The sequence below is a fragment of the Eutrigla gurnardus genome (assembly GCF_963514095.1).
Source record: "Eutrigla gurnardus genome assembly, chromosome: 3".
In the NCBI taxonomy this organism is placed as follows: Eukaryota; Metazoa; Chordata; class Actinopteri; order Perciformes; family Triglidae; genus Eutrigla; species Eutrigla gurnardus.
Genome location: NC_139917.1, coordinates 30,765,249 through 30,782,751, shown reverse-complemented (window position 1 = coordinate 30,782,751; position 17,503 = coordinate 30,765,249). Strand labels below are relative to the sequence as shown.

The window sequence follows — 17,503 nt, the reverse complement described above, 5'->3', positions numbered from 1 at the left end:
CGTCAATGTATGATTGGTAGGCTGATCATACATTGACATCTCCATGGCAACTGAACGGATATTTTAAACGCTCAAACCACATGAAACGTTCGTCCCCTTTGTGTTTTTTGCGATACGAACCGCGACGCTAGCCAATCTCTTTGAATATCCCCCCCACCCGGGATCCCCCACCTGGATCCCCCCCTAGATCTCCCACCTGGGATCCCCCCCTTTTTAACTCTTTTTCCAACCAACATAAAAGATGATTAAAGCTGATTTCTGGATGCAGATAAGTTACATCTGTTGCCAAACGGTTCTTTGGATTTCGAAGCGGCCGGCACGGAGACGCCTGCCTCCAGGCCGCTGTGACGCTTGCCTCCATGTTTGGTTTTCCCAAGTGCCGGGTATATAAACGTACGGCGCTCTCATTGAGCGAGCGGCTGGCCGGCGGTGACTCGGCGGGTTGGGACCTGCTGTGAGAATCACTCAAGGCCGTCTAATCATGCATTTTCTGTGGCAGCGACGGCTGCGTGAAGGAATGCCAGACTTCACCTCCCGCTCAGAGGGAGTCACCGCCGGGGGTCTTGGATTCAAGCGCCCCTCCTCCCCTAGAGGGGTCAGGGTCAGGACTACGTGAGTCACACTTCCCCTCTACCTCGCCTCCATCATCGCTGCCATTGTGCGGTTGTTTTTTTACTCACAGGTCTGCTAACATGATGCTTGACTAAATCATCGACGTGTTGAGGCGTTAAAGAGGCGGAGTCTGGAGCCGTCACATGACAGGGGGTTACGTGGTTCAAGTCCCGCCCGACGACCCCCCCATGCCAGAGAACTTCTGCAGGTTCCATCCAAGCGTGCATTTTTTTTAAATTCCAGCCCAACGTTGTGGTCGGTCCAGCATCGCTCCAATTTCATCAGCAAAGGCTCATGGGTAATATTATGTTCACGTTTAATGTTAATTCTCAAGGTTGTCGACGCGTCCAATGGGGGGTTGCGGCGGAGACTGTATACAGGAAGTGGATGAAATCATGGTGACGTAATCCATTGGTTTGCTGACTACGGTTGTGAAGCCTCCAGTTGGATTTTGGCCGTCGCCATCTTGGTATCTTTTGCAACCAGTGGAAGGAAGTGACCATATTTGGACTGTGGAGGAGAGACCGGTGGATCTGATGAGCAAACCTTACTGGATCTGGATCCATGTGAATTCTGGTGTAAAGCTGCTAACAAAGTTGGATTCATAAATTAAGGTCAACTTTGACGCTAAGTGTTGAAGTCATCTTATTATTTAACTAGCATTGGTTGCGACCTGTCAATCGGCAGGTAAGCCCCGCCCCTTAAAGCATCCCCTGCTTTCTGGTCTGTTTGCACAAAACCTGAAATCTGTACATTTTGGTCACAAAAGTGATGACGACAAACATATTAATTGCTTTTAATGAACTTCCAATTTGTAATGTTTATCATCACGTTATTCAACATTTCCCAGTTTTGTTTCATGACTTTTGTGTCTTTAAAAACACTTTTCACCATTATTAACCTGTTGTACTTTGAGCTGCATTTTATGGGAATATTTTATTATTATTATTATTATTATTATAAATATATATATTTTATTTGTAGGGAATTTATAGGGAAGGCTTCAAATGTATTGGGCCAAAAGCTGCTCGAAATTTGGTTAATAAAAATACTAAATGGGAAATAAGAGGTTATCATATAATCATAATAATTTTATGATCCTTAACGTTAACTGTTAACTTTTCTTGCTTATTCTGAATTTTAAAGTTTTTGCACCGTATTGATTTACATTTTGTTTTTATTTGCAGTAGTTTCTACTTACTGTTTCCTTCTGGATCAATAAAGTTTTATCACTTTTTTTAAGCCTGAAGCTTAAAAAAAAACATTTCTACATGAGGAATAATGTAATTAGGCTTGTGTGGACGTCAACATGACAGATGACTACATCGCCTTGTTGTTAACAGACACAAACATCCTCAGAGCATAACTCGTTTCTAAAAAGAAGAAACAAGGCTGCGGCGCCCTCTGCTGGCCGGCGGCGGGAGCGACACGTCCAGATGTTTCAGCACTCTCTCAAAGCATAGTGGTCTCCACAGAAAACGGGTTCTGGAGTACAATTAGCAGGTATTTGTACATCTTACTTACTTCTATACTTTATTTAGGTCACTTTTCTAAATTCAACATTTACATTAAAATAAAACCACACATTTATAAATTATGAGATTAAACCAGTGGTTTCAACTATTTTGGGCAAAAAAATCTCTGTTGTTGTTAACTTTCACTCTTAATACTTTAGTTTAAGTACATTTAGCTGGTAATATATTTTGTATGTTTACTACCTAATTGTGTGTATTTGTATTGTGGTATTGGTACCTGTACTTGTGTAAATGATCTGAATTATGACTTTACTATTTATGGAATTATACGAGACTTTAAGAAAGCTCAGACGTATATATCTTTTTTTTAATCTTAATTTTTTGACAAATCAGCCACAAGGGTCAAAGGTCAAAGTCACACATGACTATCTGATTATTTCTTCCCTCTTTTACTTCTTCAGGATACACTATTTCTGTTTGGATTGATAATATCTAAAAGACTAGAATATATCTCCCGTCTATGAACTGTTGACTAAAAGGGGGGCGGTCTGGTCCTTCCGAGACCAGCACCTGTATCTTGGCGAGGCTCTGACCCTGAAGCCCACATGGACCCGTCGGTGTCGGACTTCAGAATCAGACGTTTGGCGCCGTGACTCGTTCATGCGTCCCCTCAAACCTGTATTTTCATATCCTCCGGGACTCGGGTCATAACTCTGCTGGCCGGTAATTACAAAATAAACAAGTCGATGACGAGTCAGCGGGTCAGCCGGCACTGTAAACACGGTTAATATGCACAGCTGCTGCTGACGTCAGCACTTTTAATCAGATGGACTCCCATTAGTGTGGTAAAACTTTTTATAATAATAATCATATAATAAAGGACGAGAGTTCAGGTCACTGAAGAGAGACTTGTTTGACCTGCAGACACTCGAATAACTTGAATAGTGTGTTCAAGACGTTCGTATCAAGGAGTCATGTGACTTGTATTTGACCTCAGTGACTTGTATTTGACCTCAGTGACTTGTATTTGACCTCAGTGACCTCTTGTATTTGACCTCCGTGACCTCTTGTATTTGATTTTGTTTATATCATATATTAAATAGCTTTCTTGGGAGACATGATGATGATGAAATGAACTAAACATAAATATAGTAAAGAAGAACCGTTGATTTCTATTTTTATCGTTTTGAGGGAAAGAATCAAGTCACCACTTACTGCATCAGTCCTCGCGTGACCCCGAAATGTGCTGTGACGTCACTTGTCCCTACATAACCAAACTCTCGCGCATTTTTCGTATGAATTAAATGCAGATGAAACGCTTTAGCAGCGGCGGCTATTTACGTCCTCGAGATCTCATTAAGGGACTAGACTGACTGCGGCGGCGCGTGCGCGTGGTAGTTCGTGCGCGTGTGTGTGTTCAGGTAGACGGTTGCGCCGTCAGTCCCGAGGCACAAGAAGCCGTGAGGTCGAACTGCAGCGCGGTTTAAGGTCGTCTCCGGTGCCTGTCTGTCTGTATCCCTCTCTCTATCTGTCTACCTGTCTGTCTCTCTCTGTCTGTCTGTCTCTCTCTCTCTCTCTCTCTCTCTCTCTCTCTCTCTCTCTCTCTCTCTCTCTCTACTGGTACCGAGTCCGGTCGAGCCGCCATTTCTGCTTCAGAGGACAGTCAGTCAGACAGACAGTCAGTCAGAAAGACAGTTAAAACGCCGGCGGGACCATGTTGACGATGCTGACGTCCATGTATCTGGTGGTGCGGGCGGTTTCCTCGGAGGTGAGTTGAAAAAGCCGCGGGGACGGAGCCGGGTGGGGGGTCCTTGAACGCATCACTTACAAAAAAATGGAGCTGAACTTGGCCGTTAATCACTGACCGGAAGTTTCCACTCCCACAGGACTTGAGTTAGGCAAACATGTCTGCCACCGCGTTTATCTAACAAATAGGCGAGTTAACAGTGTTTTTTTTTTTTTTTTGGTAACGTCCGATCGACTTCAGGTGTGAAAATGGCCGCCGGAAACCCAACACCTTAGTTTTTGGGTGACGGGAGCCCGGCAGGATGCGTCACCATTAATTCAAGAGTCGTCGTCTTCTTCTTCGCTTGGCAGTTTTGGCAAAGTGCCACACACACACACACACACACACACACACACACACACACACACACACACACACACACACAGACGCACACATTCCCACACAGTGAAGCCCGCCAGAGTTAACAGCACATCCGGTCCGGTCGTAGCCCTCAAAATAAAAGCACCCAGATTCGAACACTGAATAGGTCTGATTTTCAACTCCTTATTTATCATAATGTACATGCTCTCAGACTCCCTACTACTACTAAATATATTTTAAAGTAGAAATCTATGACATGAAACATAAAATGTGCAGAAGTTACTAGAAGAAAATGATGTACAAATGGGTAGTAGAAGTATTATGGTGATACATTTTACCAGTGCAGTGCGAATAAAAAGAAATGTCTCATTGTTATGTTGCCATAAGATTTAAATAAGAAGCGTTTACAAACCCTTGTTTTTATTTCTTCGGTTATCACATAGTTGAAATGTATACATGTGTAAGGATGAATTAAACAAGTGACACAACTGATAATGTGTACTTTAAGTACCTGCACTAAAGAGAAAGGAAATATTCTTAAAATGTTAGGAGAGATAAAGGCACTCAATGATAACTCATACAGTCAAAACTATTACGTAAAAATCTGAATATTTACTTAATATATCATATATGTATAGTCTTCTATCTGCTGTGTAAATCATAATTAACTTTTAAACTTTTAATCTGATAATCTACAGTAGCTCAAAAGTCTCACAATTTACAAAGTAAAGATGTTGACTTAACTCAGTATTTCACCATTTTCATTTATGAATATTGGATTACCACAAGTACTTTCTCCTTCTTAACTGTCATTTTATTTTTATTTTACTTTTATATAATAGGCCTATAAAATATAATTAATTATGAGGCATCGGATTTAAAAAAAAAAGTAATAATCATTTCAATTAATAACATCATTTTGACCAGATTCATGTTTACCATGAGAAAGTAACTTCTTATGTACCATATATGTTTAATATGTTAAAAATGTTCTAAATGTGAAAAATAACCTGCCGTGATTCAGTTTCATGTTCATTCAAACTAAACTTAAATCAATGTTGTAGTGGTAGAACCGGGAAAAACAATTTAATCCACAGGATTTACAGATAAATACAGACTAGATTAGATACGATAAAATAAGACGGGATTTCTTTATCCTGAACAAACTTGCTGTGTGCTCAAAAATACACGATAGAAAAGGTACACATAAATTATAAAAACTCTCTTCCTCTCTCTCTATATATATATTGTGATCAAAACAAATCACTAATGTTAAAGTTGATTCCCCTACGGATTCCTTTTCGTGTCTTTCATAAAAGCAACATTTATGTGCTTTTATTTTGAAGTCTGAGTTGCTGGGCTTCCGGTCATGCTTCGTGTCGTTGCTGCTGCCTTGATGCAGCAGTCCCAGGCTGCAGATTATCAGCACCACGGTCAGTTCCTGGCAGCAGCCCAGACCTGTTTCAACTTCAGGGCAGCTTTCCGGAAACTGAACCCGGCAAAACGGCAAACAGATCCAACATGGCCGCCGGTGTCCTTGATAGGCTGAAGGGTGGAAGGGGAACGCTGTCATTTAAAACCTCACTTGCTGAAATGTATACCCTCTACAAAAAGAGAGCCTCCTTCACTTTTATTCTGAGCCCTTTTTTCCTTTTAGGCAGCAGGTTTGGTTGACAAAAGTATGTGGACACCTGAACACTTGTTATAGCTGAACATGAAGCATCATTGTTCACAGATTTTCAACATAATACGTAAAAACATTTTTTACTTTCTGTAATCTCTAATCTGATTCTATCAAATCAAAACGTTCCTTTTTAAAGTTTCTCCCAGGCGGCTTCCTCTGATTCTGAAAAGTGTCTTAATCTGTCATTCTTTCTGCTGGCCACCAGGGGGCGACTCCTCTCTGGTTGTATAGAAGTCTATGAGAAAATGGTCCTACTTCTCTCTGCTGGTCACCAGGGGGCGACTCCTCTCTGGTTGTATAGAAGTCTATGAGAAAATGGTCCTACTTCTCTCTGCTGGTCACCAGGGGGCGACTCCTCTCTGGTTGTATAGAAGTCTATGAGAAAATGGTCCTACTTCTCTCTGCTGGCCACCAGGGGGCGACTCCTCTCTGGTTGTTTAGAAGTCTATGAGAAAATGGTCCTACTTCTCTCTGCTGGCCACCAGGGGGCGACTCCTCTCTGGTTGTATAGAAGTCTATGAGAAAATGGTCCTACTTCTCTCTGCTGGCCACCAGGGGGCGACTCCTCTCTGATTGTATAGAAGTCTATGAGAAAATGGTCCTACTTCTCTCTGCTGGCCACCAGGGGGCGACTCCTCTCTGGTTGTATAGAAGTCTATGAGAAAATGGTCCTACTTCTCTCTGCTGGCCACCAGGGGGCGACTCCTCTCTGGTTGTATAGAAGTCTATGAGAAAATGGTCCTACTTCTCTCTGCTGGCCACCAGGGGGCGACTCCTCTCCGGTTGTATAGAAGTCTATGAGAAAATGGTCCTACTTCTCTCTGCTGACCACCAGGGGGCGACTCCTCTCCGGTTGTATAGAAGTCTATGAGAAAATGGTCCTACTTCTCTCTTGATGTATTATCTCAGTAAACATTGTAAACATGAGTTTATGGTCTCAATCTCTAGTTTCAAGTCTTCTTCAATCCAGCATGATGTTCATTTAGTACATTATGGTCCATTTAGAGTCCACCAGACCAGAAAGCAGGGGATGCTTTAGGGGGCGGGGCTTACCTGCTGATTGACAGGTCACTACCAATGCTAATTAAAATGACTTTAACACTTAGCTGTAAAGTTGACCTTGAATTATTATGAAGCTAACTTTGTTAGCAGCTTCAGACCAGGATCCAGATGGATCCAGATCCAGTAAGGGTGCTGCTTGGGGTGCCGCTCTAAACCACCCGTCGCTCCTCCGCAGTCCAAACATGGTCACTTCCTTTCACTGGTTGCAAAAATTAGCAAGACGGCAACAACCAAATGCTGAAACCAGACCAGAAGAAAAAGTGTCCGCATACTTTTGGCAATTTGGTATCACTTGATTTAGCAGTGAGTGTTGTATATACTACTTTATTTATTTACTACATTTCAGCGACAAAGATTGCACTTTGAGCTACATTTATACAGCAGCAAGCTACCAGTTAGTCCTCAGGTGAAGATCGTGCAGCATGTGATCAAGTTTCTAAATGCAACACATCGTTAGATATTAAACTCGTGGTGGTTTGTGAGATTTTTGAGACCCTGAGAGGTAAAATTATCCAGTATTTCACCCCAAAAAAGACAACTTAACGTAATACTTTTGCTCAGCAACATTCTGAATTTGGGACTTTTTGCTGGTCTGGGAGTGTTTTTATATTGTTGCTACTTTTTCATGAGTACTCCTTCTGGTGACGACGTCTGGACGCTCTATAAATGTCAGCAGATCAGACGGCTCACATTTACCTCCCACGAAGCCGCAGATAACAGGCTGAACAACAACTTAACAACAACTTAACGAGCTGGCGACTGAACCCAACTGGGACCTGGACGGGGTGACCTTTCACCTTTGACCCACAGTCACCTGGGAAGAATTTAAAAAAATAACTCTGGCCAGAGTTTCTGGATGTGGATGGTAAAAAGATATAATAATATAACAATCTGCGTCTTTTATTTCTTTGTGGAATTCAGATGAAATGTATGAATTTCAGTGTTTATGGGGCCGGGAATTTTTTTTAATATCACTCTGGTTTTGAGTCCAAATTCAGCATCTGGTCTGCATCAAAGCCTTGCTGCAGAAATACCAAATCCCTCTATAACATTTTTAGATTTTACCGTAACAAAAGATTCAAAGATTTTTATTTTTGAAATGTTTTATTTAGACCTGAAGGAAGATGAAACGTTTGCTTTTGCTGGCATGCTGAGAAGAAAAAAAAAACACACTTTCCATTTTATGGGACCTTTAAGTCCCTTAAAGGATAATTACGTGAAGCTGCTTAGCGCCCTACAGGCATCACAGGAATGTGGTGGTGCACAGCGGTGGCTTCATGTCACATGACCTCTCACTTCACTCTTGTTTGACACATAAAATCCTGGTCTGGAAACAAACTACTAACTGAAGCTGTCGGACTTATGAGGCTTTTCTGCTTGGTTCGGGGGTTTTGTGCACTAAACGGTCACCAGAGTGTCAAACACTAAAGTCCAAAGGGGGAGTTACTCAAGGAATTCTGGGTATTTTAAGGGGATTTCTGGGGGGATTAGGAGATTTCAGGGTGCTCCAAAGATCCAAGGAATCCTAACAGGTGCTGTCAAAGGGGTATGTGGAAGGTCTTGAGATAATTTTTCAGAGATTACAGTTAGTAATGGATGTGGATGTAGTCATGGTGACATCACTCATTGGTTTGAAGCCTCAAGTTTGGCATTTTGGATTTTAGCCTTCGTCATCTTTTTTTGCAACCGTGACCGGTGACTGTGAAGCTGTTAACAAAGTTAACTTCATAATTCAAGGTCAACTTTACAGCTTAGTGTTTAATTCATCTTAGTAGCTAACTAGCATGGTAGCGACCTTTCAATCAGCAGGTAAGCCCCGCCCCCTAAAGCATCCCCTGCTTTCTGGTCTGGTGGACTCTAAATGGACCATAATGTACTAAATGAACATCATGCTGGATTGAAGAAGACTTGAAACTAGAGATTGAGCATAGAGTTCTACAACCAGATAGAAGTCGCCCCCTGGTGGCCAGCAGAGAGAATGCAACATTAAGGTATTTGAACTGGACGTTGCTGCCAGGTTTTCCAGGGTTTTTTAAGGATTTCACACGTATAATTATTGACGTTTTTTTTGTTTTATAAAAAATCTAGGAGGCTTTAAATGTGTTACAGTTAATGAGACATTGAATATAAACTGCTTTTTAATCTTTAAACGTGTTTGTCTTTTGTCTGTTGTTTTGTTTTCCTGCTGGCTTGCTTGCTATGTGCTGATCTTTTTTGTTTTTGTTTTAGTTTTGTTTTTTTGTAAAGCGTCTTTGAGCACCTGGAAAAGCGCTATATAAAACTTATGTATTCTTCTTCTCCTTCTTCTTCTTCTTATTGTTCTTTTTCTTGATATTATTATTATTATTATTATTATTATTATTATTATTATTATTATTATTATTATTATTAATAGTATTAATATGTAAGATCACAGTCCCAAAGCGGTGTGGAATCCTATTCGGCGCAGTTCCTCTGCTGACCACGAGATGTCGCTAAAATACGCAGCATCCTCAATTTAAAAAAAAGAAAAAAAGAAAAAAACAGTCTTTTTCAGAACATCCTCTGCCGTACACGGGTCGGTGGGCGCGGTGTGATCGGCGCGGTGCATCACGGGAAAATGTGTTCTTTGTGTCGCCGACTCGGCTCCGCTGTGAAGCCCGTTGGTGTCGCCACGCGACTACAAGTCCCGTCGTGCAGAGCGCGTCGGGTCGTACCGCCGCCTGACTTTACAAATGCGAGGATAGAGGTGACCCTTCCGTCTAGTCCGACTCTGAAGCGGGGAGAACAGGCGTCACACACACACTCGCAGCATCTCCACCCGTTAGCTTGACAAAATGGTAAGAAGGATTATTACGCTTGTAAACGCTCTAATGTTAGCTCCTCTGTTAAAGCATTAAATAATGTACCGGCGCGCTATACGAGGCGTTACGGTGTTGACATTGAGGAGAAGGTGGCCGTTAATAACATAATGTACGCTAACGTTACTTACTGTGTTTCTGTTGAGCTGTTGTTTTTAACTGAATGATCAAAAGGGGAACCGAGGGTGTCACGCGCAGTTTCGTTGCGCAGTTTTAACGTTAGCATCTGCAGCCGAGGGGGGACGCTTTGTCTCCGCTGTTCTTAATACTGTAGCTCGGCCGCTGTTCATTCAACACATTTGCCTCCATTTTAATGAGCAGCCTATGGCGTGACGTCAGGCAGACCAACGACTCTATTCTTTTATTCAATCCGGGTAACCAATCGCGGCAGGCGCTGTCGCCAGTTTGAATCTCGTTAAACAAGTATCGCAATTTCCCTTTCTTGCCACTGCTTTCCTTGCCAGTTAGAAAGCGTGACGCAATGATGGTGATTTGTGACAGCGCCGGAAACGTCCTTCACTTCGGCGTGTGTTTAAATGAACCTGCATCGTTTATTAGTGCTTAATTTCTGCTGGTTTGCTGGCGCTCATTCATTGCTTATCCCGGGAGAACCGCGTGTTGTGTATTAAAGTTGTATCCGATGCTTGATTCATGCGTGCCGAATTGAAGAGTGACATCACCTGCTAAAGATCAAGTTAAAATTAGTCTGAATGTCACGTCCCACCCTCACTTGGTGACGCGCAACGCTTTAATTACGCTGAACTCTGAATGGGGTTTGGTCGTACTAAAGGGGACTGAGGCCTTGTGATGCAGGATTCCATCCGTCAAACATAGATCCAACGATGCATGTTAACGTGGCCTCGTTTTTCCTCCATCTGGAGTTTTATCTAGGCCAGTGACACTCATGAACCACATGTTTTATTTCCCCTCCCAGGCCGAACCAATCCGTGTTGTGGTGACCGGCGCCGCTGGCCAGATCGCCTACTCCCTGCTGTACAGCATCGCCAAGGGAGATGTGTTCGGGAAGGACCAGGTAAGGGCTTTTGATTGCATAACTGACAGCTGTGTGATGCTCTGTGCATGACATGACTCTTACATAACAGCCTCACCGTGAATAATGCATGTTTTAACGTGCCATCAGCTCATTGCAGTCCCGATGAGTGTCAGATTACCTCATCCAGGAGGAAGAACACCACTCTATTTTAATATTCCTAATAGTGTTCTGCTTTTTATGCAAACATGGCCGTGTTGTACTTCTTGCCCCCGACGAGCTGATTGGCTCATCGGAGGCACCGTGATAAGGATCAGACTCGGCCAGTGATCTGAAACTTTGCACCAGTATTTATCAGCAGCTACTGAGCGGTTTTTATCTCTAGTGGCGTTTGCACCATCCTTACAGATACCCCATTAAAGCGTGTCTTTACTTAAACGTTGTATCCATTCTTACCAAAACACAATGTCAGGCTAGATTTTTTTGGTTTGGTGATAGATGCTCCTCCTCATCTTCCGAGCAGCGTTTCACCATTCATGAAAATGAATTCCATTCAATATGCATTGAATGAGAATGTTATTAACAGTAGTACATGCTTGGGTTGAAAGACAGAAATCAGGCAGCTAATGATTCATCAGAGGGGTCGAAATTCTCAATTCATATGTAAAAGTACACCATAGAAAACCATGTTAATGAGTATCTGATAGGGAAGTAATTGGAAAAAATCTGCAGATTTTTTTAAAGAAAAAAGGAAAAGACTTCCACTCGGATCTGTCATTTTTTAAGAAAATTTCACAATTGAGGTTCGGGTTCATTTGTTCTTCCGCCCCCAATGTTTATTAAAAAACCCAGACAATCTTAATTTAAAATGATCATTTAGGTATGCTTTTCAGGTAATACCTTTTGTCTTCCCTCTCCTTTTTTTTAAGCCAATCATCTTGGTCCTGCTGGACATCCCCCCCATGCTGCCGGTGCTGGACGGAGTCGTCATGGAGCTGCAGGACTGCGCCCTCCCACTGCTGAGGGGTGAGCCAACACATTCATTTAGTTTCTTCAAAACTTTTGGTGCACCATCCGGTCCGTTTTACACCGCCTCCAGGTTCTGAAGAGTGAAGCAAAATGCTGAAGTGCCTTAAACTTGCATTCTCGCTGTTGGCCTTCAGGGGGCGACAGTCTGATTGAATAGAAGTCTATGAGAAATGAGCGAGCTGTAGAGTAAATGAATAGAGAGTTGTTGTTTTCAGAAACGCAGCAATAATAAAATGTAATAATAAGAGTGAGACGCCACCAGAAGCTTCATAAGTAACGCGTAAAAGAGCTCTTTCTGTATCTGTCTTTTATTTATTGTTTTTTAGTAACTTCCTGCATGTTATACCTTTCCAACCACGTACGTTCTATCAGGCATCGAACCAAAAACACTTTGACTTTGAGATGCAAAAACGCTGACTCATCTCCGTGGTTCAGGCCTCTTCCTTCCTGCAGCATTCTGCTGAATAAATCCGTCGTGTTGTCTTTTAAAACGGTGAGACGGTACCTGTAGTCGAGGCACCGCCAGCCGTGTTTAATCACCCCGATGAGAACAAAACGTCTTCCAGCATGAAGGAGTTTCATGTTCCGTCTGGAGACGCTTTAATTTTTAATGCAGAGCACGCTGTGAGCTGTTTGTCCTCGATAACCTCGTATCTGTGCTGCTGCTGCAGGGAGGAGGAGGAGGGAGGAGTGTCTACAACAAGGCCTCTGATTGGCTGGTGGTTGAGACACTCCAGTAGCCAATCAGATCAGTGGTGGGACAATGATGAATGGAGGAGGGGGTGGGGGGGTGAACCATGAACTCAAGTCCAGTCTGATAACAGCAGCAGTTTTACTTCAACTACAAACGCATGTTATCATCAGAATCTGATGAGGCGGCAAATTTATCAGAGTTTTCAGCTGAATGAGAGTGACGAGAAAATCTTCTAAAAGGAGGAATATGTGGGGAAATATGTATATAAAACATGCGGCAGATGTTTAAATCCAACGTCCCTCAGGTCAGAACCAATAAATGTATCTTTATCAATAAGTTTCTACAGTAACCTCCTGTTTAGTGGAGGGCAGGTACGAGATCTGTCAACAGCTCCATAAACCGTACGTTTCAGAGGAAAATGCTCTCAGTTTGTGTCGAACTTTGAATCTAAGTTCATTTCATGAAATCTAAAAGTTCAACAAAAGCTATTAAAAATGCTAAGCAAAATTACAAAGCAAAGTAGCAAAATAACATTTGATAAAAAATTTAATTTCAAAGTTGAAACACTATTGAACGTTATTATTATAATAATAACGATGATAATAATAATAATGACGTGGATTGACCCTGATAAAGAAATCTCCCCCCTCCCCCCACAGAGGTGATCCCCACTGACAAGGTGGAGGTGGGCTTCAAGGACATCGACGCCGCCATCTTGGTGGGCTCCATGCCCAGGAAGGAGGGCATGGAGAGGAAGGACCTGCTGAAGGCCAACGTGGCCATCTTCAAGACTCAGGGAGCCGCCCTGGACAAGTTCGCCAAGAAGACGGTCAAGGTGACACCTGGATGTTTATATTTCTGCTGAGGGTTATCATGCTTTGTCCCGGGGCATTCTGGGAGTTTGAGGGAGGGGGGGGGGGGAAATGAAAGTGCTTATCCAGCGTTTCCTGTCTGGAGAGGAAACTCTTTCCTTTAACAAAGCTGGATGTTTTCGGACAGCAGCTCTTTAAGTTTCTCTGTGTTTATTTGTTGTTTAACAGGGTTTGAATTTATATTATAAACACATTTTAGAGGAACGGTATAAAAATAGACAACGTGTTCACATGATGAGGAAAAACCCCGGTGATGTGTAGAAGACCCACAGCATGTAGTCCAGCAGGAAGTCCACAATGAGGCCCAGCATTAGTGTGATGTGAAAGAGGTCAAAGGTCAAAGCCACCCATGCAGGGAATCTGTGGAGAAAAGAAAACAGCCTGTGAAGCTTTTCAGCTACTTTTATGCCAGAAACCTTCAGAGAAAAATGCAGATTTTTGTTTGTGTATTAGGGAGAAAACGGGACTACAAACAACGTTTTGTTGTGCTAATTGTACATTATATATAATATAGATACATCTAATTGAATTGGCCAAAAGGTTTTTTTTTTTAAATAAACATTTAGGCCGTAAAATTATGAAACTACTCAAAATGGATGAAAAATGTAAAGTGGTTTTAGTGATATTTTAAGAGTTTTAATCAGAGTTTGATGATTATCGGTTTAATATCGTGAACCACAATTATTCTGGCCACCATGCTCATGACATGAAACTTTCACATCGTCGAGCCTTGAGCCCATATTGTCTCCTGTCTCCTCACCTGTGTGACGCCTAGTTTTTTATTTATTTATTTATGTTTTCCAGGTTGTGGTGGTCGGAAACCCGGCGAACACCAACTGTCTGATCGCCTCCAAGTCGGCTCCATCCATCCCCAAAGAGAACTTCTCCTGCCTGACCCGGCTGGACCACAACAGAGCCAGCTCCCAGGTAGGGATGGACCATATGATACAATAAATAAAAAACCTTGCAATGAGCTGGTCCCGGTGAATGTATATTACACACCATCCTCAGTCTAACTGATCAACACGAGTGCAGGTCACTGTTTCTTCACTCATACAAATAGAATGGCAGGGAATTCGTTTTTTAATATGTGGGATATCTGGATTGAAATTGGCAAAAAGGCTTTAATTTGTGAGGCCAGAAAGGGGTCGAGTGGGTCATGGAAAGCGTCCTGCTCTATTGACTGAACCTCGTTGTAACATTAACCCGTAAACCAACATGTGACCCTCCAGCAGCCCCTTCTGAAGAGGGGGAACAGACTAAATGTCCTCGCTGTCAAGGTCTCAAACTCATATCGTCACGTGAACAAGAGCTGCTTGAGATCTGATTGAAAACTTTGAAACAATTTGAACCATTTTTGTTAACTGGGTTGTTGGCAGGCTGATTTTTAAATCTGTAAATTAATAGCTGAAAGACGAAAGACGAGAGCCTTTATTCAAGTAAAAAGTTTTCCTGAAAATATCCGAAATAAGGAACCGGTTTATTGCCGAGAAGGTTTTCAAGGAGAAGTAATTTGTTTTGTGACGGTCAGAATAACGATAGCAAGGAAAATTAATAATAAACTAGTTCTGCAAAAGTCAACAATCAAGTATGAAGTAGAAATTTACATTTTAAAAATATGTAAAAGAAAAAAAGTTTTAAAACGAAAAGGATGGACTGTGTGAAATGTTGACACATTTAATATTTCTTTAAGTAAATAATTGTTCCATTGATCACCAACTGAAGGTCGTGCGTGACGTTTCCCCTCCTCCCCTCGCCTGCAGGTGGCGATGCGTTGTGGCGTGTCCGCCGACAAGGTGAAGAACGTCATCATCTGGGGGAACCACTCCTCCACCCAGTACCCCGACGTCCACCACGCCAAGGTCAACGTCCACGGCACGGAGACCGCCGCCTACGACGCCGTCAAGGACGAGTCCTGGCTCAGAGGAGACTTCATCTCTGTGAGCGCTCGCCGCTTATATGTTCGCCTGTCAGCTGTTTAAGGCAACTACAGATCTGTCTGAGCTCAGCTTCCAGTTACACTCCAGAGACACTGACCTCTGGTGGCGTCTGCTGGTCACTACAACACAACGCATCAATACAGCGTCACAGAAAGAGCAGCATTTGTGTTTATGACGGTATTAAAAATCATAATGTCGGGATTTATTAATACCGTGGTTGACGGTAATGCAACCCAAGCCTCGTTTTAAATCTGCAGTGTTATAAATCTTAAATTTTTGGGGTAATTTTTGCCTTTTAATTGAACAGCAAAGAAGTTTTTCTTCCGTTAGAGATCCTCCAGCTTGTTAAGTTAAATTAAATCTAGGCTCAAAACACATCTCTTCTCCCTGGCTCCCTTTTATGACAGATATTGTGATATATGTTCTCATGTTTTATCCTTTTTAGTTAAATTAGCTACGACGTGTGGATGTAGGTGTTCTTTTATCTGCTTTTGCTCTATGTGCGGTACTTTGGTCAGTGTAAACTGTACTTAAATGTGCTTTTTACCTACTGACTTCATCTTCGTCCTGCAGACGGTGCAGCAGCGCGGTGCCGCCGTCATCAAAGCCAGGAAGCTGTCCAGCGCCATGTCCGCCGCCAAGGCCATCTGCGACCACGTGAGGGACATCTGGTTCGGCACCAAGGAGGTCAGTGTTCCTCCAGGCCGGGGAAACGTATGAAACGCGTAGAAAAGAGGTCTCGAGGACTTTGATTCACATAAACTGAAGAAATGTTGAACATTAGTTACAGGTTACTTTAAAGTCGATCGTCAACATGCAAGAAAAACAGCAGATTTTCCCATTTGTAAGATTATGTCTTCTACTAAATGATACTCAGTCAAACTTTATTTGGGAATATATATTCATATTTAAGATGGTATGTTTAATGGCTGCATATTTTTATTTTCCTTTCTGTCTTTATTTGAAGTTATATTCCATTTTTTCATGTTATTTATATTGTAGAATGAAAAAAATGTTTCCCCCAAAATCATTCAGCCCTAAAGATTTGGATTTAGACCATAAGAGGACATAAAAACACATTTCATCTTCCTGTATTTTACGAAAACAATTTACTAAACGGGGTCTCCTCAGCCGTGATGCCAAATCGGACCGAGGGTCTTTGTGGTCATTAATTCAAAGCTGACTGAAGTTGTTGTTTCCTGTCGACAGGGCGAGTTCATCTCCATGGGCGTCTACGCTGCTGGAAACTCCTACGGCATCCCGGAGGACCTCATCTACTCCTTCCCCATCGACATCAAGGTGAGTTGGACCGATCGGCCGCTGGGCGGGCGTGAGTGAGTGTGTGTGTGCGGGAGGGCAGATCCAGGCTCTGTTGTTGGTCAGGTTTATCAGATAAACACTAATGAAGTATTTCACTGCTGCTGTGTTTTATTATGTTCAGACAGACAGGTACCACATAACAGTGTTGTCATACAACACACCCCACGGCATCTCCACCTGTCTTCACCTGTAGTGGGATCAATGAAGCTCAGCGTATCTTATCTAGCTCGACCTTTGACCTTTCCCCTCTGTCGTCCCACACAGAACAAGACCTGGAAAATGGTCGACGGACTCTCAATAAACGACTTCTCCCGCGCCAAGATGGACGCCACAGCAGCCGAGCTAGTGGAGGAGCGTGACACCGCCCTGGAAATCCTGTCCCAGTGACTGTCGCCCCCTGCTGGCCAACAGCAGCAACAGCACTTAGATCCCATGAAGGCTTGCTGCTCACGCCTCTGAAGAAGAAGAAGAAGAAACCCTCCTCTTATAACCGTCCCAGCTGGCGTCTGTGTGTCACCTGTCTGTCTGTGTGTGTCACCTGTCTGTGTCTCCAGGCCACTTCTTTCAGGGTTTTCAGAAAACCTGTTACCGACCACAACCTGGCCGCCTCCGTTTGCAAGACACAGAGAGAATGTCTCTGTTGGTAGATGATAACGCACACTAGCTGTCCAGAAACTGTAACGGAACCTGTTCTCACCATTAAAACAACACGGAAACTAACCGAACAAAACCCGACGTCTCCTTTTATGCTTCTTTGATCGTCGTAGTATTCTGGTGCTTGATAGACCCTACTAATGTTTTCCACCATTGTTTCAGCCTGAAAAGTTACCAGTAAGAATGCGAATTTTCTTTTGAGTATTTTTTTAAAAATCCAATT

At 42.7% G+C, this 17,503-nt stretch overlaps 1 protein-coding gene across 2 annotated transcripts; it reads left to right on the top strand.

The window, feature by feature from the left end:
- The first annotated feature begins 3,697 nt into the window (after positions 1-3,697).
- LOC311011474 (malate dehydrogenase, cytoplasmic-like) lies at positions 3,698-17,356 on the top strand. 2 transcript variants are annotated; one of them, XM_084006429.1, is made up of 9 exons: positions 3,698-3,855; positions 10,715-10,813; positions 11,701-11,797; positions 13,154-13,329; positions 14,171-14,293; positions 15,130-15,306; positions 15,880-15,993; positions 16,516-16,605; positions 16,891-17,356. In XM_084006429.1, the coding sequence occupies exons 1-9, from the start codon at positions 3,802-3,804 to the stop codon at positions 17,011-17,013; spliced, it is 1,053 nt and encodes a 350-aa protein (XP_083862555.1). In that variant the 5' UTR covers positions 3,698-3,801; the 3' UTR covers positions 17,014-17,356. The 2 variants fall into 2 exon arrangements, with proteins under 2 accessions (XP_083862555.1, XP_083862556.1); XM_084006430.1 differs by lacking the exon at positions 3,698-3,855 and adding an exon at positions 9,600-9,759.
- The last annotated feature ends 147 nt before the right edge of the window (positions 17,357-17,503 follow it).

Coding starts and splice junctions, on each gene's coding strand:
- LOC311011474 (XM_084006429.1), top strand. CDS start 3,802: ATGTTGACGATGCTGACGTCCATGTATCTGGTGGTGCGGGCGGTTTCC. Junction 3,856..10,714: donor TGCGGGCGGTTTCCTCGGAG/GTGAGTTGAAAA, acceptor TTCCCCTCCCAG/GCCGAACCAATCCGTGTTGT. Junction 15,307..15,879: donor TCAGAGGAGACTTCATCTCT/GTGAGCGCTCGC, acceptor TTCGTCCTGCAG/ACGGTGCAGCAGCGCGGTGC.